The sequence below is a fragment of the Alternaria triticimaculans genome (assembly GCF_023758025.1).
Source record: "Alternaria triticimaculans strain BMP 0046 chromosome Unknown scaffold_8, whole genome shotgun sequence".
NCBI lineage: Eukaryota > Fungi > Ascomycota > Dothideomycetes > Pleosporales > Pleosporaceae > Alternaria > Alternaria triticimaculans.
The window spans coordinates 239,877-267,159 of record NW_026055965.1 but is presented as its reverse complement, the minus strand read 5'-3'; the positions used below and the strand labels follow the sequence as shown (position 1 = coordinate 267,159).

The window sequence follows — 27,283 nt, the reverse complement described above, 5'->3', positions numbered from 1 at the left end:
AAGGATTGCATCCACATGTCGAAGGTTCGATGTGCGGCACGAACATCTGTCAATATCAGAGCCACGTTCCGAGGATCTGCGCATCGCATCGCCTCGCTTTCTGCCACCGGCATGCCGCCTACGCGAACTTTGAGTACGATCATTACGGTGGATTGTGTGGCAACCATGGGCCCACATGATACTCCCGAAGAACGTCCTACCAGTAAGCAACTCTCCTCAGCACAGTGGATAAGTTGGTGGAGGGCAGGAGACCCAATTTCGCCCGTGTGGCGAAGCTTCGATGCGTTCCGCTGCCTCCCCCCGTGAGCGTTAGACCCGAGTCGCAGGGTGGTTCAGTGAGGATTTGCCCACTGTCATGGCGGCTGACTGACAGGCATTAGCGTAGAGGGCATCAGGTGACGAATCACGATAAGACGGGGAGGAGACACATAGGTACATGGTCACCCACCCACTCGAACCGTCCATGCTAGCGGGAATGGTTTTCGGCCCTGTTCCAATGTTCCGGCGAGCTAAAGTCGAATGTCAGTCTCTCGTTAGCAAGTGCGGCTCCGTCAGCTCTAAATTCACACACCGTGACAACGGCGGCGTGCGATTACGCGATAAACGTCTTCAAGAGATTCCCATTGATCGAGAATGAGGTATAAGAACGCCCACCTCAGGCTCACTCCTGAATCGCATCACTACAACTGCCATTACATTTACATTTACAACGCCACATACATCGAATCAATACGAAATATAACTAGTTCATTTTGAGCCTGACCACTGAGCGGAATACACTGCAATCGACGTATCGAACATGACTTCTCCGGTACTCAGCGCGAGGTCCTCGTTTGACAGTCTCCACAGCAGCTCCTCGTCCAATTTCAGTTCTCCTGATCAACTTCCACCGGCAGTAACGGGGCCCATGGTATGGCAAGGTGATGGACTCCAACCAGCTGAGTACGTAGTCAAACTTACCGACTGCGATATTCGGAATGTGAGGGCGGCCATCATCAAGTTCAAGCGTGAGTGCAAAACCAAATTACTCAGTTCTTCTTCTACGAGCCGATGCTGATTCACACCTTTAGTCACTGGTCTTCCGCGGACAAAGATAGATCAGAAAACCTTTGATCTCGGCAGCCCCAAATTGGCTAGTAAGCTCTCATCAATCAGCAAAGAGCTTCACCACGGCACCAACGTGGTCGTACTCCGGGGTCTTGATAGTGCTTACCTCAATGACGAAGAGGCCGTAATTGCTTTTGCGGGCATATGCTCCTACGTCTGCCCAGAAAGAGCAACAGACGCCTATGCGAATCAAACGCTGAGTCACGTTCTCGACGCCACCAGGAAGAGAGTTCCAGACGACTGCAAAAACCTCGGTCTCGCTGGGTCCAAAATCACTGCAGCGATGGATTTCCACAGTGATCGCTTCTCCGGCGACGTTATTGCTCTGTACGTGCGCAACGACGGCGGACCAGACGCTGGTGGCGAGCAGTTCGTTGCGAGCTTTCCAAGAATCTATAACGAGCTTCTTGAAAAGGACCCAGAAGTGCTCGAGACGATGGCCGAGCCAAACTGGCCCTTCGAGCTAAAGCAAAAGTAAGCACGGCTTTTGTCGTATCTGATGTCTCGAAGTTTTGCTAATTAACTTCAGGGATGGGGCGCCTTACCTAGAATTAGGACCTACCCTCTTCTTCTCCAAGGGAAAACCCATGTGCCAGCTAGTCAAGGCCCCACTACTTGGTACTGATAGCATCCCGCGTGACCCTAGCATGCCCAGGGTCACTCGGAAGCAGCTGCACGCAATGCACGCCGTTGAAGAGCTAGCCAAGCGCTTCTGCACGAAGGTTGACCGGGAACAAGGCGACATCCAATTTCTCCATAACCTGTCCATCATGCACGCCCGTGCAGCATACCGCGGTGTTGATGGCAAAGCTAGTACCCGGCACCTATTGCGCCTGTTCCTCCGCGACTCCACAAATGCTTGGGAGAAGCCGGCTAGCTGCCGCAACAACTTTGACGACCCGTTCACTCCCGGCAGACCTCAGAGTCTCCCTGTTTTTGACACCGACCCATGGCGCAACATCAGCGGACGCGAGAGCCACGGCTAGCTACTTCCGTATCTACTAGACTTTACGGAGTAAAGTTCTCCCAAGGGCGCAAATGGTGGCAGAAATGACTTGAGCAAATTTGGCATGCGTTCCGCAATGATGACAGAGAATGACAGCGCTTTCCTGTGTTCATACTTTTTTGTTTTTGGCCTGATTTAGTATTCCCCTGTTGACTAGACTGACGGTAGACGTACTCAAATATTCATCACATTTGCCTCCCATTTCTCTCCACAAAACCGCGATCCGCGAAACAGGCTAGAAAATGACTCGCGAATGCCATTCAATGACTGGGTATCAAAAAACAGAGGGGAACAACATGACACGAAGCGAACGCGAACGTTACGCTCCAGCTTCCTTGAAAAGCTTTACGATCCATTGACTAGAGGTGGACCAGTGCGTTGCGGCAAACCCGGTAAGCGGCGGCTGGAAGCGATCTACGCTGGTTAACAAATGACTTGCAGTAGCGGATCTACGGTACCAACTTACCGGGCTTATTTCGGTCAAATAGATTGGCGATGGCTGTGACATATGCGAATCCTTCTGCATCAATATGACCTCGCTCCCGGAGCTCGTCCGGATTGTCGCGTGCTAATTTGAATGGGGAGTAGCCCCGAAGAATGCAGCGCCAGTGGTACAGCAGCACTGGAAAAGCGAATTCCCACTTCTTGATCTGAGTGGTCACCACGTTGCTGACCTGGTTCTCGAGCAACTAGCAGAGTTAGAGCGGTCAGAATCTGTAAAGGAAAAATGAGATAGTGACGTCCACTTACTGTGCCGTTCTTGGACTTGATGTAGTCTTGCGCACCGTGATGGATGTACTCGAGATTCCAGAAGATGACATAGAATGCCAGAAAGAGCTCATACCAAGGCTTGATCCTGGGCCTGAAAATCAGCGCCACTAGTTCCTTGACGAAAAGCTTTTCCAGTTTGCGAAGGTATTTCACAGCCGCGACATCCATTTGGTGGGTTATGGCGCCAGGGAGTGGGCGGTCGCATGAGTTGCGGTCGTAGGCTTCGTAGTCGCTACGGCCGAGTCGGCGATAATCGTACTCGCGAATGCCAGGTATGTTCTCCGAGAAGACGGAACCGTATCCCTGGGAAACGACGGAGAGACATTGGAGTCGCATTGCGAGATCGAGGACTTTGCTTCCATTTACTCTTCGCATGCGTACCACCTCCTGGTAGGTATGATAGGCGACTTCGTCCTGCCGAATGCGAGCAAATATCCACTCTTCGATCGCGGGTTGAAGGCTGGAGAAGTAGCGTTCGTAAGCCTGGACGAGATTCGCAGTATCGTATATGGCGTAGGCCGGTTGTTCGACAGACGGAACCTGTCCATCCCGGTTGGACCAGACGGATGTCGCGACATCAATCGTGCCGCGCGTTGGGCTATAAGGCCGGAAGGCGATACGCATAGGCTGTGCGTTCGGTATAGGACCGTAGCCGGGGAGATTCCAGATGATCTCCATCTCGTAGAGTTGACTGTTGTGTATCCAGTCGTAACCAAGGAACTCGGCTTCCTCTTGGTGCTCGCGGCCATTGCCTGTCTTGTTGTGAGAAGCAAACAAGCAGCAGATATTGCAACAACTTACAACGACGTACAAGACTAGTGTCTTCGAGATGCTCCCTGTAACAGGGCTCGCGAAAGGACCGGGCGTGGCCTGTGATCTTCTCACACTTTTCACACGGATCTCCTTCGTCACACTACATTCGTTAGTCTTGCACTGCGTCATGTTGGATATGCATACCCCAGATTTGTAGAATCTACAACGAACGCATATACGCTTGGTCTTGCGCATGGTGTGGGTCTTCTCCCTCTGCCTTTCCTGGAGAGGGCCCTTCCGCTTGGACACCTTCAGCTTCTCCTGGCGCTCAACGAAAGACGAAGGAACCTTGGCTGCTTTCTTCTTTGGCGGTGGTCTATGCTGAGCCAACAAATGGGTGGTTGTCTGATCGACTGGGACCGGCTGCCGTGCGTAAAGTTCATGATCAGGTGGTGCTTCAGCGACGGCCCATTCCCGCGACATGGTCTGAGGAGGCTCGTAAACAGTAGGCGCATTGGAAGTTTCGACGGGGTTCATGGGCCAAGGGATAGCAGATGTGCTATGGTGCCTCGTATCTGGAGCTCGGGTGGTAACAGCTTCGCCAACATGACCAGAGTACTGCTGATGCGCTTCCCACCCGACATCATGCTGCAATGGTACCTGTGGCGCGTGGTTCGTGTGCAACAGAACAGTCTGCGGCTGTGAATGCGAGAGTCGTGGGACTGGAGGTAGCTTCTGAGCATGATTCGAGTACGGTGGGTCTACCGTATTGGCGGGGGACTCCTGGATGATTTAGTCGCGAACCTAGTGCAGGGCACAACATTGCTTGTGTGCACTTACTGACGAAACGCGCAGCTCGTTAAAGCGCTCTGTACTGCGAAAGACGTGATCCTGCGAAGCCAAGGGTAATGCGTGCCCCAGATCCAGCGCCGGCTGGTGCTGGTACTGGTGTTGGTGCTGATAGTGGCGCGGGATTGTGGGAATTTGGTGCGGCACGGACGCGCTCCCCTCAGCATCACAATAGGGGACGGTCGAGCGCGTCGTGTAGTTCTGCTCAGGTCCAGCGTGCTGCCACTCCAGAGGTGCCTGTCTGACGTAACCAGACCAAGCCGTTGGAGCAGACTGCGGATGCGTACCAGCGGAGTCTACTCCGACTGCCGGGTACTGTAAGAATTGCGCCGTTGACGGGCCGGCAGCGTACGAGTCGTGGCTGGGAGCATGATGCTGCTGCCATGCGCCCAAGCCATACAAAGGGTCGTGGTTGCTTGTGGGGAAGTCCTGGTAGTGCGAGGGAGTTTGGGCGGCATTCCTGTACTGCGAACTGGTGGTAGACATGGAGGGCTGCGGCTGACTGCGTACAACTTCAGAGGACGTGTCGCGAGGGTGCGTGTCGCTCATTCGCTTAGAAGTAATGGGCAAGATCCGTGTAGCAGGGAACGATGGCGGCCTGGGCCGTAAAGCAAAGCCGGTACGGTAGATCGTTGCTTTTCGAGTTCGATGGTAGGAAGGCTCGAGGAGGCACCAAAGGCAGGTCGAGAACCACACTGGTTCATTGTGTCGGTGCCATGCATGTCTTAGCTTCCGTTAGGGCTGCATCTCCCCGCGAACCTGCCTCGCGTACCAGACGGACACACAACCTTCATCTTACTCCTGCATCTGCGCCGTCTCTTTGTTTACCGCTATCGTCGCTGCAATTGATTTCATCTTCTTCGCTGTAGTATCGACTAAGTTTGCCACCTGTAAGTCGTATCGATGTCCTCCATGAAGGAAATTCGCTTATAAGGCAGGCGGCCTACCTTTCGACAACGGGATCTTATCCCGTCCAATGCCAGCGCTGTATTCCAAGCAACATACAAATGCGGGTATGATGTCTCAACTCGCTTTATGCACAACTATGCGTAATGGCAGTGCGTGCTTATCGTAGACAAAGAGATGTTGGTAGCATGTCTTTCCTGAATGCATGCGTACTCTGTTGCGAGATTGCATTGCTTTAAATGACCTGCATATTGAACTTCGATATGTTTCCCCAGAACGAAGTTCGTATTTGCAGTGCTACTAGCCGAGCAAAGTCATGCTTTTTCCATCTGTAGAAGGCGTACGCCTAGCTACTTTAGATGACCTGTGCCGAATCTCGCTTGTTGCGGCTGCTGCGTTCTTTTCTTCGCCTTCTTTTCAGTTTCAACGCGTCAATTACCAGACATTTCCATCTGACACTATATCTTCCTACTTTGTTCAGTACGAGAAAGCCTTAAGAGATCCTGCATGCGTGGTGCTCGTTGCAGAAGATAATATTCAAGAAGACGAGTCTGAACACGTGTACGAAGCGTTGCGAGAGTCCTTCAAGTCGGTCCTTCCGACACGGAGAAGTATCGTAGGAGTATGCAGTATTCAGCTCAAATCAGAATCAGCATATGTCCATCATTTCCAACCCAAAGACGTGCTTGCTGGCGTTGCTGAGCGACTGAATGTCCCTGACCTCGAAAGAGATCAAAGTACTGAAGCCGTGGAGATCTATAACGCAGTCACGCGTCCAGCAAAACTGCAGTATGCATAACTGACGTATCTAGACGCAGATTGCTGACAGCGGAGAATAGGCATCTAGAGGGCAAAATGCGCCTCTGTACTTTAGCAGTGGCACCCTGTTATTGGCGGCGAGGCCATGCAGGAAGACTCGTGAGCTATTGCACTCAGCTAGCAGATCTCGACGATGCGTTGTTGGTAGGTCTGACTGGCTCAGAGAAAGCATCTCGGCTAATATTGTCCAGGGAGTATCCGCTACGCCTTGTGGTGCCACGGTGGTTTCGAAAGCCGGGTTCCAGGAACGAGACTATGTTCGTTACACGCCCATGACGACGGCGCAATCAGGCACTATGCATACGGCTGGCTTCGAGCTTTGGTAAGACCAACAGACCGAAAGTGCGTGCAGGAGAAGCGCTGACCTCAAGTTTGTACTGCAGGATCGGGGTGCGCTTGCCCGGCGGTAGAGTTGATTCCGTCAACATCGCGACATGCTCGGAGAGTCCGACTACCTCGCAGTCAGCAACATCATCGGTGTGAGATCTTGGCAATCTGCAGCCACGTTGGGCACTGGGGCCGGGGCGTAATGTGTGGTGAGGTCGACACTAGACTCATCGGTGCGGATTATCTCGTCGGGCCTGCACTTTCCGGTCAGGCAGGCGCGAGTAAGCTTAGTAGGAGTAGACGCGCGATCGCATGGAGAAGGCGTTGAGTAAACATCTCGGAAATAATTAAACTGTCATTATACCCATCGAACCTTCCATATTGGTTGCGGATAAACTCGATTGACCCTGTGACTACACCATCGGTCACGATACGCACCAGTAATCCAAAGAAGCATGCACGTAGAGCGTCGCATCATCAGGACTTGCTCTTCTTCGCCTTACCCTTGGCTGGCTTCTCTTCCTCCTCACCGTCATTCTCATCTTCGTCATACGTCTTCCGCTTTCCAGCGCCGGCAACCCTCGATGACTTCCTGGTTCCCTCTGTCCTCTCCTTGGCTTTCGCCTTAGGAGCGGCTGCCTTCTTTGGCTCAGCAGACTTTGCCGCACCCTTAGCACCAGCTTTGGCGCCAGTCTTCTTCGCACCAGTGTTGGCCTTGGGCTTCTGCGCGCTTGGAGGAGCCTCCTCTTCTGCATCCTCTTCCTCGGCGTCGTTGTTCTCCTTCTCCTCTTCGGCATCCTCCTTCTTCTCATTCTCCTTGTCGTCTTCCGCAGGCTCTTCGTCTTCTGCTTTCTCGGTCTCTTCCTCCTTCTCTTCTTTCTCTTCGGCCTTCTTCTTGCCCTTGGACTTTTGTTGTGGAGCCCCCTTCTTCGGTTCGTTCTTGCTGCCAGCCTCGTTCTCGTAGCCGCCGCCCTTCTTTTCGTACTCTTTCGAGAGCTTGCTAGCCTACAAATCGCGTCAGTCTATGCACGAAACAGTGTACGGTACAAAACTCACCTTCCAAGCACTCCATTGTCCCTTGCCACCACCGTCTTTGTTGGTTTCGTTCTTCACTTCCTCCTTGACCTTCTCCCTCAACTTAGGATCCGTTGGCTTTCCTTTGCTGGATGGCCTACGCAGAAGAACATCATAGTCAGCATTTCATTCTCAAAGATATCATAACTTCAAGCCGGCAGCGCCAGCGCCAGCGTGTGACAATGCGCGTACTGGACGCGAACAACAAAACGGCGCATCATCACCATTGCGATCGCGGTCGCAATCGCAATCGCAACATGAGAACAACACCAAAACTACATACATTTTCAATATCTATCACCGAGAATTACGATGCCAGGCGAACGCGCGTAGTAGTAGTAAAGCAGCTGATGTAAAAAGAGGGCAGACAGGATAACAATCCAAAGGCGCGTCGCAGTCGCGTGTCGCCAACTATGTACCTGGCAGGCTGGCACAAGCGGCAGGATCTAGCGTCTTTTTGTTTTGATACGCAGTTAGCAAGGGCCATGACATCACGACTCCTGAACATGGGCAGTAGTCCAGCCATCTCAGAACAACAACAATCATGCACGTGCGCAGATGCCGTGGTACCACACCCCCTCTTTAGTCGTGGCTCCAGGCGCGAGGGTTCGACGCTTCCGGTTTCCAGGGGCGATATTATGCACACTATCGATTTGCTTGGCAAGGGAAATGGACTTGGGGAAGTTTAAATCTCGTGTGGCGTGACGCTTGATACGGGGGAGATGTGTTTGTGGAATGTGTGCGGGTGAGCGTCTGCGCGAGATTTCGACGACCCGGAAATGGGCTGCCGTGGCATCACGGGAGTTACACTCATGGTACAGCTGCTCTCGCTACCAGTCAAAACCGACCTTGGTTCCAACTCGAGGTATCTCGAGAGGCCTCTTTTGGTGGGGCATGTCCGCAGCGGATGGAGAGATGGATTGGGAGAGATAAGAGGATAGTAATACGGCTCGTTATGTTCATGTGTGTAGTGACAACAGGCAACCCGCTAATAACGCGACGACCAGTTATTCACAGGCTCATTTCTGTTCGCTCGCTTTGCCGGTGCTCCCGTTTCCCGTCTCGCCTCGCTGCTCGTCGCGCTTGAACTTCTTATCAGCCTCTTTGACTATTCTTTCCGCCTCGCCCATGATGTCGCTGCCTACCCTCCATCCTCGCAGTATTACGCCCTGCTCGGAGAGAACCTGCTCTGCATGTGCCCATCTCTGCCGCCACAACTGCTCCTTCTTTGTGCCATACTGCTCGCCTGCAGCACCACCTAGGGTACTACCTGTGCTGGTGCGGTTGATGCCCTGTCGCGGCGCTGCAGTAGAGAATGGCTGAGATGTTTGCGCAGAGATGGCCTGAGGGCGACTATGGTAGGGTATAGAGGGTGCGTTCTGCCACGCTGACGATGCTTTGGAGCCCACGTAAGACGCTGCGCTTGCAGCTGTATCGCGGTTTCCGCGTCGAGGCGGAGGTGGAGGTGGGCCTTTGCGGACACCAGTTACATCCAGACTGGAAGCATTGGAGCCGGGCTCCTCTGTTGAACGCAGTGCGGGTAGATTACTGTAGACAGACCACAGCTTGTCGCGAGCCATACCAGCGTATGACTGCTGGTCCTCCGATGCCTGGCTCTGGTAGCTCATAGATGGTTTAGGTCCAACTGGAGGCTTGGAGAGTGCTGATGTGTTTGCGCTTCTTGAAGCACTGACTTGCTGTGCAAGCGGACTGGACTGAGTGACAGTCGCTGAGGTTTTTCGGGGCTTAGGTGGTTGCGGTCGCGGGTTGGAAGTGGATTGCGCATTGAATGATTCCGTCGATGGGCTCCTTAAAGCGACTGGCTTCTTAGGAGGCGGCGGCGCAGACTTCATACTCGCATTCGAGGCGACTGATGAGCGATGTCTTTCGTTGTCGGCTTGAGTTTCACTATTGAACTTCCTCAGCGCGGGTGAATCATTTACCTCATCGTCGGAGGATAGGTCTATCAGATTGTTCGAGGAAGCTTGTTGCGATGTGGTGTGCGGGGAGGACTTCCTATCAGGCAAATTTGGTCGCTTGATGTTCTCCGCATCCATGTCACGTAGTGAGGCTGCAATGGCAGCTTTCAGTTCAGGGTCGTGCTCTTCAGACGGCGGTCGAGCCTTAGTCGAAGCTGCCGAGCTGCCACCGCTGTCACGTTGCGTCGATGGCGACGATGAAGAGCGGTCGCCCGGTGAGGACCCAGTGGAAGGATCGAAGAAGCCCGGGCTGTCTGTCGTAGTGACGTCGCGGATGAAGACGGCGACGACTCGCCCAGGATTCTCAAGCACAAAATCGGTGTAAACCTCCAGATCAGCCTCGCCACTATCTCCGATCAGGATGAAGTTCCGTTCCGGGAAATCTCTTGCGATCTTATCCAGAGTGACCTTCTTTCTCTCGGCTACGGGCTCGAATATGCCTTGAAGCATGCCGCTGTATTGCTTCAGGTGGAACGAGCCTGGTGGCAGTCCAGCTAACTCGAAGTATTTGGAGATGACGGGATATAGCTGCCAGGGCGAGTTGGAGACATAGTGGAACTTGACTCCTAGCTCCGCCATTCTGTTGTACCACTCTCTGACACCATCGATGGTGAGGTCGACCAGGTCGCGGATGAAGACGTTGCGAAAGATTTCGCGAGCGCCGCTGCCAATAGCGGAGTGCTTTATTGTGTCGTCAATGTCGCTGATGATGCTGATGCCCTGCGAGGCAGTGACAATCACTTCCTCGGTTGCCGATAGTTTGTCTGATGCTAAGATGCGAACGTGGGTGGGTACGAAGTCCAAAGCCGCGCTCATACTGAAGTGGCCTGCGGCGTCGGTGTATACGGTCCTCTGTTTCGATATGTTCTCATTGTAGAAGAAGACACTGATGGGCGTATTGGCCATGGGTATCGCTAGGAAGTGTCGCAGCCGAGCCATCAACCGGGCGTTGGCTTCAGCGAGTTCTGATGGGCTCATCTCCGACGGCTGGTTCCATGACCCTCTCTTCTGAAGCGGTTGGATACTGGCCTCGCTTCTCATGGAATCCTTGGATGTGCTGTGAGCAAGCTGGTGGGTCCTGCCGTTGTTCGGCCTCGTGCTGTTCCCACTCTCTGTTCGGTATAGCTGCGTGTCGTCCATGTCCTTGGCTGGCCTCTCGCTGTAAGCACCGCGTGCTGCAGCTCTTGCCTCTCTTTCGCCCCTCCGTAGAATTTCCTCGGCCTCTCTAGCTGCCATGGCTTCGTCCTGCTGGGCATCGCGCAGGTGGGCTCGTTCGCGGAAGCCATGCCGTTGCGGGCTCGTATCGCGACTACTCTCCGCAGATGAGTTGGGTGTAGCAGGTGCCTGTACGCCGACTAACTGCCGTGCAAGACCAATGAACAGCCTCTGCTTCCGTGACATCTGCCCCCTGTGTGGCGAGTATATCCAGCCGCGCACATCGACGTCGACGACCGCGTTGTCATCCTCGTAGTTGTTCCACTGCTGCTTCCAGAACTCGGCGTCGCCGGCGCCGGTCGAGTCTCGAACGTCGCGCCCTTGGCCTTCCGTTCCCTGGATAGTCCCTGGCTGTGCTTCTGGCTTCCGCTTTATGTGTCGCCGGGCATAGCTGGGGAAGAGTATCATCTCCTCCCGCCCGCTCCTAACGACGGCGGCATCTGGGAATCCGCCTGGTGTATCGTCCTCGTAGTCATATTGTGCCTCCTTGCTACTCCAGTTGGAGGCATACTGCTGGGTGTATGTCTGCCGGAGTTCGTTCGCGGCCTTGAGATAGCCCGCCAGCTTCCGTCTCCGCGTGCCAGGCTCTCGCGCCTCGTAGCTCTCTTGGTACGTCATTGCTTTGTTGCCGGAAGGTGTGGTTCCCGGACGCGTGGCTATCTGCTGTCGTCGCAGCCTCGCAGCATCTTCGAGATAGCTGCGGCCGCTCAACCTCCGCGTGTAGCCTCGTAGGCGCTGGACGATACCCTGCTTCCCCTGCGCCTTGGCAGCCTGGCGGTAGACGATGTATTTGTAGATGCGGGCCTTGGCGCTGTTCTTGAGCGAGTGGAGCGTGTCGTGGCGGAACTTGGAGAGGTGAAGGCGCGCGCGTGCTCGAGTCCGGGGGAAGAGGAAGCGTAGGAGGGACGAGGGACCGTGGGCGGCGGGCTTGCGGCGGAAGGGCGATTTGGGCATTCAGCCGACTCAGCGGGCTGCAGCTGTCTGACTTTGCTGGACGAGGGATTGCGCAGGCTTCGAGGCACCCGATGCATGTTCTAGGCACTATGATGCTCCAATTCGGCTGCCGGTACGTCATGTGTGGAGGTGCCTGCGCCTCTAGTCTCAGCCACATGTCAGGTAGGTCTGGTAACACGGCACCGTCTTTTGCAATTCACCATACAGCCACGCATCAAGTTTCTTGGTAGGCTTGTCCTCTCTAATTTCAGGGTTTTAAATCCGCCAACCTTCAGCGCTTCGACAATGCCGCATCAACCGCCTTGCTAATATGTGGCACGTCCTTCTCCAGTGCATCGATAATCTCATCCCACATCCTTGCACTTAGCTCCTTCATCTCAGGTCCTGCCAGGCTCGATGGAGTCGGCTGAATGCTGTCCTCTTTCCAAAACCTGCCATGTACACTCTCCCCCTGCGTGGTTCCACTCAACACCATGTTCGCAGCAGAAGCCGCAGATCTCATGAACAAGAAGATGAAGAAGAACGCCAATATGTGCACGCCAGGAAAGAAGCGGTCGCGTCCCAAGTCGGTGTTGACCCAACCGGGGCAGATGCTGGTGATGATGACATCGCCTGAAGATATCTCTTCTGCAAGCTTGTTCGTGGCGTACATGAGGAAGACCTTGGAGAACTTGTACTGGCTGCCCTCCTTGTGGTTCTCTTCTCTGTTGTAGTGATCGAGTACGCTGGGCTTTTGCCGGACTTCTGGTGGGACGACAGCGCGTTGGTGCAGACCAGAGTTGACAAACTCCAGGACTGGAATTCTGCCAGTGTGCTGTTGAGATTCCTTCAGTTTTGGTAGAAGCAAAAGGGCCAAAAGTGTTGTAGACAGTGTGTTGACCTGTATGTCCTCTTCCCATCCATATCTTGACTGTATGAACTTGACTCGCCAGGCCCCAGCGTTCAACACAGCTATGTCGAGATGGTCAAGCGTATTTGCGCGGTTGGCGAAAGCTTCTACGCTGTCATAAGACATCATATCGAGTTCCCAAACCTCCAGCTGATCATTGCGTCCGAGCCGAGCCTCCAGAGCCGATTTCGTGGATTCGCCTTTCTTCACATCGCGCGCGGCAATGATGACTTTGGCGGCACCCAATTTCGCAAACTTGAAAACTGCCTCTACGCCGATACCCGAAGTCGCACCAGTCACAATGATGTTCCTGCCAGTATAATCTTCATGAACCTCTTTTGGTGGTGTGATCCATTTGCTTTTGAAGACTCTGAATATGCCAGCCATCGTGGATGAAAAGAAGGTGAATAGTCTACCGATGGGTGGGAATATAAGATACTGTGACAGAGAAGTATGTTAGAAGTTGATTATGTATGGCTAAAAAGAGCAATTACAGGATAGAACTCGAGAAAGAGAGCGCAAATGCGAGACTGAGGGTTGCCCTGGATGGAGCTCTGGTGCGGCGTAGCTCAGCTCCGATTCGTCCACCGGTATTGTCTAGTTACCCAGGCCGCACGACGCGTACTAAGTATGGAAGCGAGACTGTGTGAACTCGAATAGACCAAACAAATGTTTCCACTACACGATTATAGGGAATCAATCATTGTTCAAGGATGAGTTGATCTCGATATTGAGGGCTTCGCAGAAGCTCCTCCACTTGAGTGGACGGATGGGCGTCTTCGGATGAGGGCCCTCTCTAAGCACCCCGAAATTCAGCAGAGAAAACACGTATCTTGAACGAGTGTACCTGAGTGATGGGGTATAAGTGATAAGTGGATAAAAGACGGATGGATGCAAGACGTCTTTACCATCCAGAGTTCATGACTAGCGGGGCTTGGCATACGTGAGTGGTTGGCGATTTCGGGCAGCGTCAACGACGTAAACACGCGAGTGAAGGTAGAATTGTATGCGCCGCCTCGCCATGATAGCTCCATATCCATCGCCCCCTCGCAACCGCTAAACCAACACCACTACTCTCGCCCGACTCACTGCGCAAACCCCCACAATGGCCTACAACCAACGCCCACCACGAGGCCCCGCGGCCGCTGGAGGTGCCCCAAACATGGGCCCGGACTTCAACGCCATGCTCCAGCGCTCCATGCAGGCACCTGGACAGCTGCAACCCCCGGGCTCCGAGATTCCACGCGGGCCCTCGCCGTCTTCTGGTGAGCCACGACCCCCGCCGACGCGCACAATGGCGCAGTGCTAATACCGCCCCAGGTTACGAAGGCGTATACAGTGCCACTCCACCACCACAACATGCGAACATGCTTGGTGGTGCACGAGGGCAGGCGCCGCCCCCTGTACTCCCCGTCGACCTCCCACCGCAAGCCTTCCTGACATCGGCAATGCTATTAGACATGGTGGACAGTATGGACACACCTAGCCAGGAGTCTGAGAGGACATGACGTTGACACAATTCAGAAAAGGTCGACGTACTACTGCGTGACGAGAAAGAGTACATTGGCATATTACGCTCCTACGACCAATTCGGTGCGTCCACCACCAGCCCGCCCCGCGTCATCGATACCGCAGCTAACACTCTCCAGCCAACCTTGTCCTCACAGAATGCTACGAGCGAATAGCAGCCCGCAACCCCGACGCATCGCCCTCCTCCGACCTCTCCGTGCCCCGCTGGCTGATACACGACGTCAAGCTCCCCGGCGTCATGACCGTACGAGGCGAGAACGTCACCATATGCGCGACCGTCGACCTCGACCGAGAAGAACACCCCAAAGGCGCCATGTTCGCCGAAGAAGACCAAGTCCGCGCGCTGGCAGCGTCCCAAAAAGCAGAGAAGAAAGAGGCGGATTCGCGAAAAGCAAAGGCGTTGAAGCAGGCCGGTATTGAGCCTGGCTTTGGTATGCAAGGGTAGTTGGTCAGATTAGTTCCATCACGAATACAAAAAGGCAAAAACACGGGGAATAGGGAATATGAATTATGACATGGAGGCTTTGGTGGCATCGGAAAGAGACTCGTTATGGTCTCTGGCTAGCTACGCTTGGCTGTGGTTATGATATCAATGATACCAGGACACTATGTCCACCTGCGATTGGGCACCGTCTCGATTTGGGGTTTTTGGAGCGTCGACTGATCTGGCTAGAGTGATGTCTTGCTACGTTTGAAACGATATAGGCCGACTGGAGTCCGAAAATCGAACAAAGAGGGATTGTCTAAACTCTTCTCGGACTTCATGACTTGACTTCAAATGACGTGATGCCGTGTGACATATTTAGGTTCATCAATGTAAGCGACAATGTGGTGGCCAGTACACGTTCAGGGAGTAGAGCGTTCCAGGTGTCAAATACTACCTAGTACTAGATTGTGTTCTGAGAACACTATACACACCCTGCCCACTTGAGTCTATGATCACTAGAGTATCTTTGCGACTGCATTGTCTGGCGCCATGGTGCCTAGGAAACAGATTCCAGTCGCGACCCCCTTGTTATGGGTACTTGGGAGTCTTGTGCTGCTTCACTTCAATATCAACACGCACATGAGCCATGATACTCTCAGTACCTTCAGCACGATGCGTGTCTTCCATGTATGCAGCAATGGCAGCAAAGCCTAGCGCAGCTGGTAACCAGGGCTCTCAGTACCGGATGTGTGGCGTGATGCATTCTTGCCGCTCCATAGCTTCGTTTGGGCAAGGCAGAGCGGAGGAGTTCAAGCGATAGCCCGATCTAACGGCGCCGATCGTCTGAATGAGGACTGAGAAGGACTGCCATGACGATTCATGTATCGCTGTGATGACAGCAGACAACTCAAGACATCTATCCTCAGAAAGGCCCTGCCCCTTGTACTACGACGTGGCTGTAGCAATACATGTCCTGCAAGACACAGCATACAGCATGCATGAGGCTCCACTGTGGTACATCAAGCTGCGCCTGGCAGCTGTCCAGTCCAGCCTAACGGTATATGCTAAGCCCAGGCGGCTCGACAGCACTGCCTCATTCCAACCGAGAGTGTATATGGCCGTCGAGGCCGCGCTACCGAACGTGTTCGCGTGATCGTAATGAGGTACGGGTGGAGCCGTCAATATGGGCACGGCGCGTTCGAGGTGGGTATGGTGGGTACATGTATGCAGTGAGCTGCATTCGGTGACGGACGTTGGTCCGCTGCGTTGAGGGGTCACCGAGCTGTCCGCATCGTTGCTACGACGAAGGAGCATGTCGGAGGGACAAGATCCCTCGTGTCACTCCGCTGCACTACTGTTGTGTCACAACATGAACACTGGAGTCAACATACGATGCGTTTGTGAGTTCCACTTACCGCTGATGCTGGAGAGATGCTCAGGCGGGAGGCACATAGTCACCAGTACCCAGCAATCTCGTCTCGACGGCCACGGCACTGACAAGATTTCCATGGAAGGTCCCAGCAGGCAGCTCGCGACAAGACCGTCAGACTGCACGATGCAGCTTGAACTCTGACGGGAGAGTAGGGCCGGTGTTGGACCAGGCTACGGGAAGAAGCAGCTGTCAAACGGCGGCTAGTGCTCCTTCCATTGTGGGTCTTGGCTGCTCACCAGAGTGAACGACTCTTGGGCGAACAACGGAGCTTCCTGCACAAGAACAAAACTGATTAGTACAATGGATATTCTGTACTAAGCTGCAGTGAAGCCTTTATCCGCCGTTAGTACTGTCTTGGGTGCGCGACGTATAGCGTCATCCGCAGAAGGCTCGGCTCGGTTGAGAAAGATCTGGGAAAGCCTCTTGACCTTGTTGAACCCAGTTCTCGACAGATTTGCGAGGCGCTGCAGCTCTCATTACCGGTGTTGAGATGCAGGAGGCTGAGAGACGCGGTAGAGCGATGCGGGTAGTGGCGACTGTGCCCCCTAGTTCACTCCGTGTAAGACGCGTGATAGTGGGATGCATTCCGCGTGTCGCAGTCGAATCTCGGACACTGGAAGATGTAGAGAGTACAGGAAGCCGTTGTGTATAAGAGTTTGAAGATGAGAAGTGGGTGTGGCTGCCCTTCGACATGGATGAGGCAAGTACTAGTTGCTAGGGTACCATACTTTGGAGGCAGTCACATCGGACGTGTTCTGTCTCCAGCCCTCACGACCTTTCACCCTCTTCATCAAGCTGTCATCCGGCTTGGTATCATCATCTACGATGCCACATCCTCTAGGAACCTCCAACACGATGGCGTGGTCGTCACACAGACGTGCGGCTCCCCTCTGATGTCACAACGCTCCCGCACACGCTCCTCGGCCAGCAAGCAAGCATTGAACCTTCACGCCGCTAACCTCCTCGGGCTTACAAGCCTGGAAGTCCAGAGATGCCCGACCAACTCTGCAGGCCATGATGATCCATTACTTACGCTTCCAGCGACGGCCAGAGTTGTAACGCAGATGAACCACATCTCTCTGACGAGCGGGGTGAGCAGCTCATGAGACAGTAGGAGCATCCAACGATCGATCAGCCTAGCCGACCTCGGAAGGACACACCGATGAGCTGCCCTCAGCTGCGTCATACAAGACCGCTTCGCCCACTCGCTCCACGACTCGACGCTTAGCGACCCTTACCCTGCGACGCTGGCCCACACGACATACACAAGAATCTCTTTCTTCCATTGTTAGCAGCGAATGAGTATACCTCGTTGGAACAACAGGAGACGAAATATGGTAGCGTCCAATACTAGAATGCATTGTTCCTAGATTGAGACATGCGAAAGCGCAGCGTCGAAATGGAAACGCCAAAAGAAACCGGAGAAAATGCCATGCGCGGTCTAGAACCGTCATTGTTTCCGACTCTTTCGAGATTGGGCTGTATGCACAATGCACGGGGACGGAAAAGCCACGACGCCAAGGCCAGATGCACGCTGCGTGCCAATCAACAATGAGTAGCCAGCGTCGGGGAATTGAGACGTGTGGAAAGCTGCAGGTACATGGAAAAGCAAGCAAGAGACATTGGAAGTAGGCAAATACCGGATTGGGCAGCGCACGACACCCTCGGCACTGCCCAGGCTACGTACCAGAGCACTATACACAACTCCGAGTCGAGCCCGCTCGGTGCAGCCGCATGGAACGCTGCGGTTGTATAGTCCGATTCGCTCGACGCGATATCTCTTGCCGATACGTCTCCTCGAAGCCTCCACAACGATCGCACAAAGATAGCTTGCTGGATCCTATGGCGCTCCGTCTCCTCGTGAGGTGGTTTCGCTAGTTTGCTCTTTCCTCGCTATGCACGCCGCGCTTTGTGGTCTGGGGTATCAGGCTCGAATACCAAATATTCGTCGGGTGTTCCTGTTCTCGACTTTGAACGCGCGCTGTGAAAGACAGATTTCCTCCCGGGGGCTTGGGATTTACACATCCCGTATTGGATCGTATGGGCGAGTTTCGCTTGGTGAATACTCCGTTCGTTGTGGGCTCGATGACTGAACGCTGCTGTCTGGAGGCGATTGGGCTGTCTGGACTTGTATTGGTGACCCCGATCCTGACCCTGAGCTCGTGCCTGGCATCCCTTGTAGCATGCTGCCGGCTTCTGCAAAGTCATTTGAATCAGCTAATGTACTTGTATAGGGCGTCACCGTAGCCGACCGCTACCTCGAGTCACCAGAGTAGGGCACAAATGCACATACCATATTTCCGCTGGATGTCTCGGAGTAACTGCGACACTCGCCACTTCAGGATGATCATCTCGACAGGTGGGATACCTTCAGCACTCAGGCGGGCGTTGATCCTCTCCAGCATTTGTTCTTTCTCGTTCGCGGGGATGAGGATCCATCTTTTCCAGTCAGGGTGCGCCTCTGCAAGCTGCCTGGCCTCGTCTTTGGTTATGAACTAGTCCCGTTAGCCAAGCATACCCTTGCGACAAGAGTATACCTACGTAGAATCGGTCCCATTGTTCCTGGCTGTGGTTTGCAGCTGTTCGGGCCTCTTGGACCGTCGCATTTATCCGAATACTCATGGCGACTGGACGACCTGGGGACAACGAACGACGCTCAAAGAAAGCCTGCTAGTTTCTGGAATCACAGGAAGCAAGAGGAGCGGGAGATTTTAGGGCACCGCGGTCTACCCCCCGCTTCCGCCTAGTCTTGGCAGGATTTTGTTTTGAGGGAGGCTGAGGTGAGGAACTGTGACGGTGCTCGCAGGGCTCGGGCCTTAGAAAGTCGGAATCGGCGGTGGCTGAAATGCTTGTGCGTCATTCTCCAAAGGATGTCATTGGCAGAAAGCACCTCGAGTAAGAACGGCAATTTCTCATGTCTATTGTTTTTCCACGAACCTCCTGGCAGACGTTGGTTCTCGTGTCATATCGCCCTGGTGGTGGGCCACCGACGAAGGACGATCAGCTCTTGCTGTCAAATTTCATGCCGTACGCCCATTTGAACGTTCCAGCACGGACATTCGGTAGTCTTCGGCAACACCACGTTCAGTAATTCTAGGAACGATGCGATTGCTTTTCCAATCGCAGCCGTTCTTAACGAATATGTGTCGTACAAATACAATATAGGTCATTCAGTAATTCAGCACCAGGCGACCGGTCACGCATGGTTTCGCCTGACCAACACGAAGATTATTCAGGAGGTGCGGGATCCTTGCAATTAAGAGGCCTCTGCCGCAGCCGAGCGCGGAAAATTCGATACTGTACGCGTTCGGCCGCTATGGTCGATCAACCGTGTACGCGGACCCGGGGTCAGACTCGATAGTCCAGGTCACATTTCCGGCCCTAACCGGCCCGAGCCTCAATGTGCAGCACGTTCCAGGGCTATCCTAGAGAGCTGATGTGTGGGATGCTATACCACAACGCTTTGCTTTGCCCTCTTGTCTCAATTTTCAAAAGCCAGATCCTCAAATTTGGGCCTGAAACGCACCCCAGGGCAGACCTCTCCTTGCTTCATCTAGTACGACGTCCCTGCTCATATCCTCTTCTGGTTCCAACGGCGACACTGCGGGGCACTAACTGGAACGGCAAGTTACGCCGTGCGCTTTCGACTTCGAGTTCCCACGTCTTACGCGCCTCGCGTGGGACTGAGACATGCAACACCAGACTCGTGGTCATCGTTCCCAACGCTGCCTGTACTTTGGTTACGCCACGCGACGGCACTAGCTCAGATCTTAGTTCTGTGTACCGCTACACAAGGTCAGCTCTGCAGCCCATAAGCAAGATGCGGGTTGCACGGCATGGGAAACAATGCGCGACCGCTGCCAGATCAAGGTCGACTGCATCATCGAGCATGCGACTGTCTGTATGCATATTCCGAGTTGGAAAGGCGCCTACCGAAAAGAACCCCGACTCCGAATGGTTGTCCCACTATTGGATGACTCGCCATCTTTCACCGCCCACGTCAGGTTACTCACCGGTGGTTGCTCACTATCGCGATCTGACTTGCTGACAGTTGGCGGCGTCGTTGACGTCCACCATGTTGTATAGCTCCAACTACCCCCACACTAGGCGTCCGTACCACACGGTCGCGTCTGCCATGCCATCACCGCCCGGATCAAACTGCTCGACTAAGGCCTGCAATCCAGACCACTTGGTGCAGAGTTGGGCGCCTTCGTTACGAACGACACGCCGTCAGCAAATCTCCCCAGGTTACGCCATGCATGTTGGTTTTCAGAAAGCAAGAAAAATGATGAAATAACAGGGTGGATCTGATCCGAGCACCGTTCTCGCGACCGTTAGCGTGGAGATAGAAGGACCAAACTTCGCCATCGCTATCCTTGCCTTGGTCCTTCGACACGAAGTGCCGTAGTAGTTCAGTAGTACATGGGTTCGGCGCCAATCATTGGTATTACATTGACATGGTTTGGCCCATATGACTTCATGGCATGTGAAATGGAAGTACCAGCACTGACACATCTCAGCTCCAGGACATGCAGGCAGACTTTGTACGCGCACGTGCGTCGCTGCAGCCCTATGCTCGACATGATCCAGGTAAAGCGAGCGGCAGGGCAAAGTCGGGATAAAGGCTTTCTTCTTCTCAACGACTTCTCCCGTTCTCCCTAATATTATCCGAACGCTGGGATTGCTTGCTTTTGTCAGCGGGCGACTGCCGATTAATCAAGTTCATTATCGTCTGGACACCGCATTGGACCTGGTGCTCCTTGTTAGCATTATCGTTTGATCGGCTCTGTTGATTGCTAGTCATCTTTCGCATTCGCATTCGCCTCATCATACTGCCACCTTCTCATCTAGAGACCTTTGCTCATCCCGGATTTGCATTTCCGCGTTTTGCTTGTTCTTGTCACCTCTCAGCGCGCAACGGACGTTTGTGCATCTCCACCAAAGCTCCACTCAAAGCCAAGACTGTGCGTTTACGAACGTCAAGATAGACAACACTATCAAGAAGCCTACGGAGCCTGCGAAAGAGCTTGATGCAAAACGATGCAGCGATTTACTCCAGCCGACTCGCCAATGTTTCTTCCATTACCTACTAAAAGTCATGACAACTTCTCCTACTATCGAGTCTTTCTTGGTTCGTTATCAGTTGTTTCGTTTCATCGCCTCTTCCGCTGCCGGGCATAATCCCTGTTTCGTTGATGCTGGTTCGTCGGAAACTCTGTGCCGAATACATTGCATGGTTTGTTAGCCGCGGGGAAATTCTGTAACTTCGCCTCCATGGTCGCTATATGCTTTACGCAACTGTCGCGATTACTGATTATTTTCCACTCACATGTTTCCAGAGATATAAAAATCTACTCAATGTAATGCGGGAGCTGGCGGTCCGATGCATTCTTGCCAAACATGGTAATTGAAAGGAAGCCCCTTCGTCTCTAGTGCACCAATTACGACCATGCTAGGACCTTGGCTACTATATTACCCCACAACTAGAGTCACTTCAAGGTACGATTGCCGTGTGATCCAATTCAAAGCGGAGAGCCCTGTGCCGCTCCGCTTCGAGTAAGTATTGAGCGTAGTCGCAACGGATTCCTATAAGTTATGTGGCAGCGAGCCCTACATAGTAATGGCTGCACACTCGCCGAAATCGAAGTCCCATTTCAGCATCATGAAGATACTCCCCATACTTGCCCTAGGCGCAGCTGCGACAGCGTTGCCCTCAGCAATCGATCTGTCCCCGCGAGCCTCCATCTCAAAAGCCGATGGTCTCAAGTTCAACATTGATGGTGTTACCAAGTGTAAGTCGACAGACCGCTAGCCATCTTCGCACCACTCATATTGTCATTAGATTACGCTGGAACCAACTCTTACTGGATCCCTTTCTTGACAAACGATAACGATGTCGACGTAATCATGGGCCACCTAGCCACCTCAGGCCAGAAAATACTCCGGATATGGGGTTTCAACGACGTCAAAACCATTCCAGGTTCCGGCACAGTATACTTCCAGTCCTTCTCTGGATCTACCGCCACGATCAACACAGGCACAAATGGTCTCCAGCGCCTCGACGCCGTAGTCAATGCTGCAGAAAAACACGGAATAAAGCTCATCATCAACTTTGTAAACAACTGGACCGATTACGGGGGCATGGCCGCCTACTTCTCCGCGTGTGGCGTTATCAGTAATGCGCAATGGTACACATCGACCAAATGCCAGACCATGTACCAGGCGTACATCAAAGCTGTCATTTCGCGTTATCGCAACTCCAACGCTGTGTTCGCGTGGGAACTGGCCAATGAACCGCGCTGCAGTCTCTGCCAGACATCGGTCCTTACGAACTGGATCCGCCAAACGAGTGACTACATCCGTTCTCTCGACTCAGATCACATGATCACGGTCGGCGATGAAGGCTTCGGCCTTCCAGGTGACGGCTCTTACCCCTACCAGTACACCGAAGGCATAGACTGGGAAGCAAATTTGAGATTGGGCAACATAAGTTTTGGCACCTTCCACCTGTACCCGGATAGCTGGGGAGTAAGCAACTCGTTTGGCGACGGCTGGATTGAAGCGCATGCTCGGATCTGTCAAAAGCTCAACAAACCGTGTCTGTTTGAGGAATATGGCGTACCCAAGAAGGAGGATCACTGTCCTGTGGAGGGTGGCTGGCAGAAGACCAGTCTGTCGTTGAGAGATAGTGGGATGGCGGCGGATCTGTTTTGGCAGCTGGGGGACACGGTGCAGAGTACGGGGCAGTTGACGCATGATGATGGGCATACAGTTTACTATGGGAGTGCGGACTGGAAGTGTTTGGTAGACGAGCATGTCAAGGCTATCGGGTAGAACGCAGGCGTGAACCCCGTCCCGTGTTGGTGCTTTGCTAGCTCACAACGCGACGCGTGGAGGGGCTGAACCCCAACACTCCACCATGTACCACATCACCAAACCCGATTGATTCCGCCCAAGGGTTGTCACGCATCACCAGGCCCATTGAGACACCCTGATGTCGTCTGCCTACAGCTTGGCAATGATTGTTTGCAGTGCTGCGCAGGGCATATTGCAAACTGCAGAAGGAGACACAAGCTTCGTCAAGCTTGCCGAACGGCGAGACATGCTCACAAAGCGCAAGCAGCCGTGATTGACAGCTGCGCATTCGCTACCGGTTAGAAGAGGCACTATGGAGACTATGGACCACTACGAGGCACAGCAGAGTGGTCTGGATGTAGTTTGGGGGCCATAATCAAGCGCCACAAGCGAACAGCGTGCAGCCGCCCAGAGACAGCTGAACGTGCGTGCAACCGCAGCGGACAGTCGGGTCATCCCTTGAGGCCTTATTCCTCAGGCTTTTCGCCGACTAACCTTGCGATGTCGTCTCTTCTCTTTGCGACAGTCTATTTCCTCGATCCCCTGTCGTGAAGTCTTGCCGTCGCATCCAAGCTGAGCCGCTCACCTGCAGCCCCAGGTCATACAAACGCGGCCTCGCGCAGCCTCCCGCCAATACCGACCGCAAGAACACTATAAGAAGAGAAGGCTGAAACGTAGGCAACAGCAAGAGGGGCGCTATCCGCCAGGCATCATGGTCGACCGCCGGCCACTCATGCAGGAGTCCTCGGACCTCTCTGAGAGCTCAGACAACACGCCCGCCCTGCCTTCGCTCGGCTTCTCCAGCAACTCCCATACTCTCGGGCTTACTACCCCGCCGCCTGCGCGACCGCACTACGCACGGCTACAGAGCGATACCACCGCCGTCGGTCGCAACACACCAAGTATCGTACAGGAGGAGGACGAGGAAGAAGACATTGCAGACGGCTTCCAACGCGGCAAGGACAATGGACTAGGCATAGCAACATCCCCTGTCGCGACAACGCAGACCGCCAGGCGCGTTAGCATACAACCCATCCCGCGACGAGCCGTCGGTCCTGGCCCCAAGAGCCCGCCCACCAAGAGCCCCGGCGCATTCTCGCCTCTAGGCTCAGCCGACCCATACTTTGGAGGCTTCCCCAAGAGCTCAAACGAGTCCACACCCGATCTGCGACGAGACAGGTTCAGCCCCGATGTTGGTAGAGCAAGTCCTGACGTCGGCACGTACGAAGAGTTTCGGCACGGCATACTCAAGAACGCAAAGCAAAGCAACAGCAGCATAAATGAGTACGAAACATACATACATTCCGCTGATACCGATGGACTCCGAGGAGGAGGCGCCGCTCCCTCGATCAAGTCAGCATACGAGAACGACTTTCGCCCAATTCATGAATGCGCGACGACACGAGACTTTTACCACCCACGCATCACCTGGCTCAATTTGTCTTTGATTGTCATATCGCTGTTCTCGTGCTTGTTCTCTGGCATCTTCTTGGCCCTGGCTATCCGTGCCCCTCATTATGGGCGGCGCATTACTAGCCATGGGCCTATTACGCCCGCCGATGCTATCCTACTCACGACGGTCATGGCCAAGCTTATTGAGTTGTCTTTTGTGACGGCATTTGTGGCTTTCCTTGGGCAGGTGCTTAGTCGGAGGGCGTTTATGAAGGATCATGGGAGGGGGGTTACGTTGTCGGAACTTAGTATGTGGAGGTGGGTCGTTCAACCAGGTAAGCAGATGTCCTGTGTGGATCGTTTGTGAGGCGTGTTCTGACTTTTTTGTGATAGGCACTTTGATCACCCACTGGGAGACTGCAAAGTATGCTGGACTGTCTTTTCTGGGCATACTGAGTTTGCTGAGCGCTGTTTTGGCGACGCTTTACTCATCTGCAGCTGCCGCTACTGTTCAGCCTATGCTAAGAGATGGTAATTGGGATAACGGCCTGGTTCTGGCTGGCCGTGTCAAAAGCGATTTCGCAAACATCAACTACCTCAAGGAAATGTGTCAAACGCCCATTCGAACCGACCAGAAAGCTCAAGGAGAAACTTGTCTACAGATGGAACACGCTGGCCAAGGATACCACAACTTTCAGCGCTACCTCTCGGATTGGGATCTATCAGCCAGGAACGGCAACGGCACTTCAATCCAGAAGCTACGACCGCAGGGCTTTGGGCTTCTGTACGAGAACACTACGGTCACTGGGCAATGGATCGATATTGTCAACACTACTGAGGTTTCCCAGAAGTACGGTAGGGTTATCAACAATGTGACAATGGCAATGCCTCATTCAGGCGTGTTCGCTGCTGCCCGCGACCAAAGAAACGGAATCCTGCAGCCTGAAGAGCTAAACTCCGAAGGAACCTACTCGTTGCGCGCTTCGGTGCCGTCACCAGTATTGAACGTATTATGCGTAAACATGAACAGGACCGAGCTGGAGCCTATTGTATACGACGCCTGGAACGATGAGGTGGTCGATCTTCTTTCTTGGGGAAACGTTCCCGGTATCAGGGACAACGCGACCACAACCAACCAAACTGTGGTGGATGACATCTTCGGCTGGGACGTTAACGACACAACAACCACGATGAACTGGCCGCCCGTCTTCGGCAAATACCCCTTGCCTTTCAACACAATCATGAACCACACTAGCTTTGCCTGGGGACGATCCGCAATCTACCTGCTAGGACAAGGAGGACCAGATGATGTTGGCATGGATGGGACAGGCATCTTCTCATTGTGCAAATTACACCTCACGGTGAGACCAGGATGCAGTACACGTCATAATGTCACCGGCTCGGGCGCGACTATGGAAGCGCTTTGCGAAGACCCCAACGACAAAAAGGCCTTCGTCGAGACGGGCGAAGAAGTCAGCGTCAATACAAAGGGCGTGGCTAATTGGCGCGACATAGGTACTGACTGGTCCAACAGTCTGTCACTCGGCACAGGCCTCATGGATGCAAATGCGAGTACATCCAGACTATTGACACAATTGGTATTGAAGCCTACCAATCCGGATCCAGAAAACCTTCAGGTCGACCTAAGCAATGCCATACCCAGTTTAGGGGAGGCCCTGGCTGTTTTGGCTGGATGCACCTTGCTGTTGAGTATGGTGGATACGCCTTTTGTGACGTTCTGGGTGTGTAACTCTTTCTTTTTCTGTTGTTGGCGTCTTGCCACTTCGTAGCCCTCACTAGCGAATTCGCTGACACAACCCACAGAACTATTCCCACCCTATGCTCGACGAGTACCAAACGCAATACTTCAACGCCTCGCTCAAAGCCCAACAATATGCATCCGGGGGCATGCCCGGCGCTTCCAAAGCATGGGTACTCATACTTGCTCTCGTCTTCGCCATGAACGTCTTTGTCCTCATCTACTTCATCTTCCACCGCGGCCTGGTGACAGACTTTTGCGAACCGCCCAACCTCTTTGCCCTCGCCGTCAACTCGCCCCCATCGCACGTCCTCGCCGGATCTTGTGGCGGCGGCCCAGAAGGAAAACAATACATGGTGAACTGGTTCGTAAACCACGAGGGCAACCACTTATACATGGAGCCCGGCGAGAAGTCCCATCTCCTCGGTGGCCACGGCCACGGCCAGCCGCACGTCCACATGCATAGTCATACCCACAGCCCACTCCATGAAGCTCCACCAAGAGAAGGCAAAGGTGTGAATGGCTTCTTCGCCCAGATAGCCGAAACGGTCAAACGTAGATTCAGTATGAGAGAGCGTTCTGCGCCGACGAAGCTTCGGCCAGCTAGTGCGGTGGAGAGTCTCAGACCCCCTGTGACTGTTAGGCCCGGTAGTATAGCGTCGGATTATGAGATGGAGGATGGGCAGACGAGGACGTCGAGGCAGTATCAGAAGTTGGCGAAGAGAAGGAGTATGCTTTGAGCTTTTTTGGCTTGGGTGGTGTGGTAATGTAATGTTTATATGTAATGAATGTTTGACCGATACTCACGTCTGCTATCGAATGATCAGCACTTACAATATCTCTGAAGAACCCCAGGAATTGGACAAGATGAGTGTAAGTGACTGGTGGTTGGATGCGTTAGATCATCTCACTAGAAATAGGTAACGGCAGCTTGTGGTGAACAGCTTGCAGTCGTGCAACCCATGTGTTATATATCCGCCTACGTGATTCCAACAGTTGCATGTTGCGAGAGAAGAAGTACATTGCAGATGAATTTATCGCCGCCATAGGTACCATAATTTCTTCGCTGTCATCTCCGTATCCACTTTCCACCACCCTCGCCCATCGATAGCTACCACTTACTCCTATGTCGCCAGTCCACTGCATCTCTCGCGTTTGGTGGTTCATTGTCGTTTCGTGCGGCCTTGGGCTTGATCGGGCGTACTTAGAACGATCCGTCTCGTGGCTGTACGTCAGAGC

General features: G+C 53.7%; 9 protein-coding genes across 9 annotated transcripts; 4 read left to right on the top strand and 5 right to left on the bottom strand.

The window, feature by feature from the left end:
- Positions 1 to 799: 799 nt before the first annotated feature.
- J4E78_006016 (uncharacterized protein) lies at positions 800 to 2,093 on the top strand (the record flags this gene model as incomplete). The annotated part of the gene is made up of 3 exons (XM_049366630.1): positions 800 to 1,007; positions 1,071 to 1,581; positions 1,637 to 2,093. The coding sequence occupies 3 exons, from the start codon at positions 800 to 802 to the stop codon at positions 2,091 to 2,093; spliced, it is 1,176 nt and encodes a 391-aa protein (XP_049221336.1).
- Positions 2,094 to 2,432: 339 nt separating this feature from the next.
- Positions 2,433 to 4,281, bottom strand: J4E78_006015 (uncharacterized protein; the record flags this gene model as incomplete). The annotated part of the gene is made up of 5 exons (XM_049366629.1): positions 2,433 to 2,527; positions 2,580 to 2,802; positions 2,864 to 3,636; positions 3,877 to 4,212; positions 4,275 to 4,281. 5 exons carry the CDS (start codon positions 4,279 to 4,281, stop codon positions 2,433 to 2,435), a joined length of 1,434 nt encoding a protein of 477 aa, XP_049221335.1.
- Positions 4,282 to 7,015: 2,734 nt separating this feature from the next.
- J4E78_006014 (uncharacterized protein) lies at positions 7,016 to 7,839 on the bottom strand (the record flags this gene model as incomplete). Its single annotated transcript, XM_049366628.1, has 3 exons — positions 7,016 to 7,543; positions 7,595 to 7,709; positions 7,805 to 7,839. 3 exons carry the CDS (start codon positions 7,837 to 7,839, stop codon positions 7,016 to 7,018), a joined length of 678 nt encoding a protein of 225 aa, XP_049221334.1.
- Positions 7,840 to 8,631: 792 nt separating this feature from the next.
- Positions 8,632 to 11,760, bottom strand: J4E78_006013 (uncharacterized protein; the record flags this gene model as incomplete). Its single annotated transcript, XM_049366627.1, has 1 exon — positions 8,632 to 11,760. The coding sequence occupies one exon, from the start codon at positions 11,758 to 11,760 to the stop codon at positions 8,632 to 8,634; it is 3,129 nt and encodes a 1,042-aa protein (XP_049221333.1).
- Positions 11,761 to 12,031: 271 nt separating this feature from the next.
- On the bottom strand, positions 12,032 to 13,036 carry J4E78_006012 (uncharacterized protein; the record flags this gene model as incomplete). The annotated part of the gene is made up of 1 exon (XM_049366626.1): positions 12,032 to 13,036. The coding sequence occupies one exon, from the start codon at positions 13,034 to 13,036 to the stop codon at positions 12,032 to 12,034; it is 1,005 nt and encodes a 334-aa protein (XP_049221332.1).
- A 718-nt stretch (positions 13,037 to 13,754) lies between these two features.
- On the top strand, positions 13,755 to 14,624 carry J4E78_006011 (uncharacterized protein; the record flags this gene model as incomplete). Its single annotated transcript, XM_049366625.1, has 4 exons — positions 13,755 to 13,914; positions 13,970 to 14,119; positions 14,174 to 14,242; positions 14,299 to 14,624. 4 exons carry the CDS (start codon positions 13,755 to 13,757, stop codon positions 14,622 to 14,624), a joined length of 705 nt encoding a protein of 234 aa, XP_049221331.1.
- Positions 14,625 to 18,251: 3,627 nt separating this feature from the next.
- J4E78_006010 (uncharacterized protein) lies at positions 18,252 to 18,660 on the bottom strand (the record flags this gene model as incomplete). Its single annotated transcript, XM_049366624.1, has 3 exons — positions 18,252 to 18,292; positions 18,332 to 18,533; positions 18,580 to 18,660. The coding sequence occupies 3 exons, from the start codon at positions 18,658 to 18,660 to the stop codon at positions 18,252 to 18,254; spliced, it is 324 nt and encodes a 107-aa protein (XP_049221330.1).
- A 3,040-nt stretch (positions 18,661 to 21,700) lies between these two features.
- J4E78_006009 (uncharacterized protein) lies at positions 21,701 to 22,872 on the top strand (the record flags this gene model as incomplete). Its single annotated transcript, XM_049366623.1, has 2 exons — positions 21,701 to 21,830; positions 21,881 to 22,872. The coding sequence occupies 2 exons, from the start codon at positions 21,701 to 21,703 to the stop codon at positions 22,870 to 22,872; spliced, it is 1,122 nt and encodes a 373-aa protein (XP_049221329.1).
- Positions 22,873 to 23,605: 733 nt separating this feature from the next.
- Positions 23,606 to 26,784, top strand: J4E78_006008 (uncharacterized protein; the record flags this gene model as incomplete). Its single annotated transcript, XM_049366622.1, has 3 exons — positions 23,606 to 24,620; positions 24,679 to 26,027; positions 26,110 to 26,784. The coding sequence occupies 3 exons, from the start codon at positions 23,606 to 23,608 to the stop codon at positions 26,782 to 26,784; spliced, it is 3,039 nt and encodes a 1,012-aa protein (XP_049221328.1).
- Between the last annotated feature and the right edge of the window lie 499 nt (positions 26,785 to 27,283).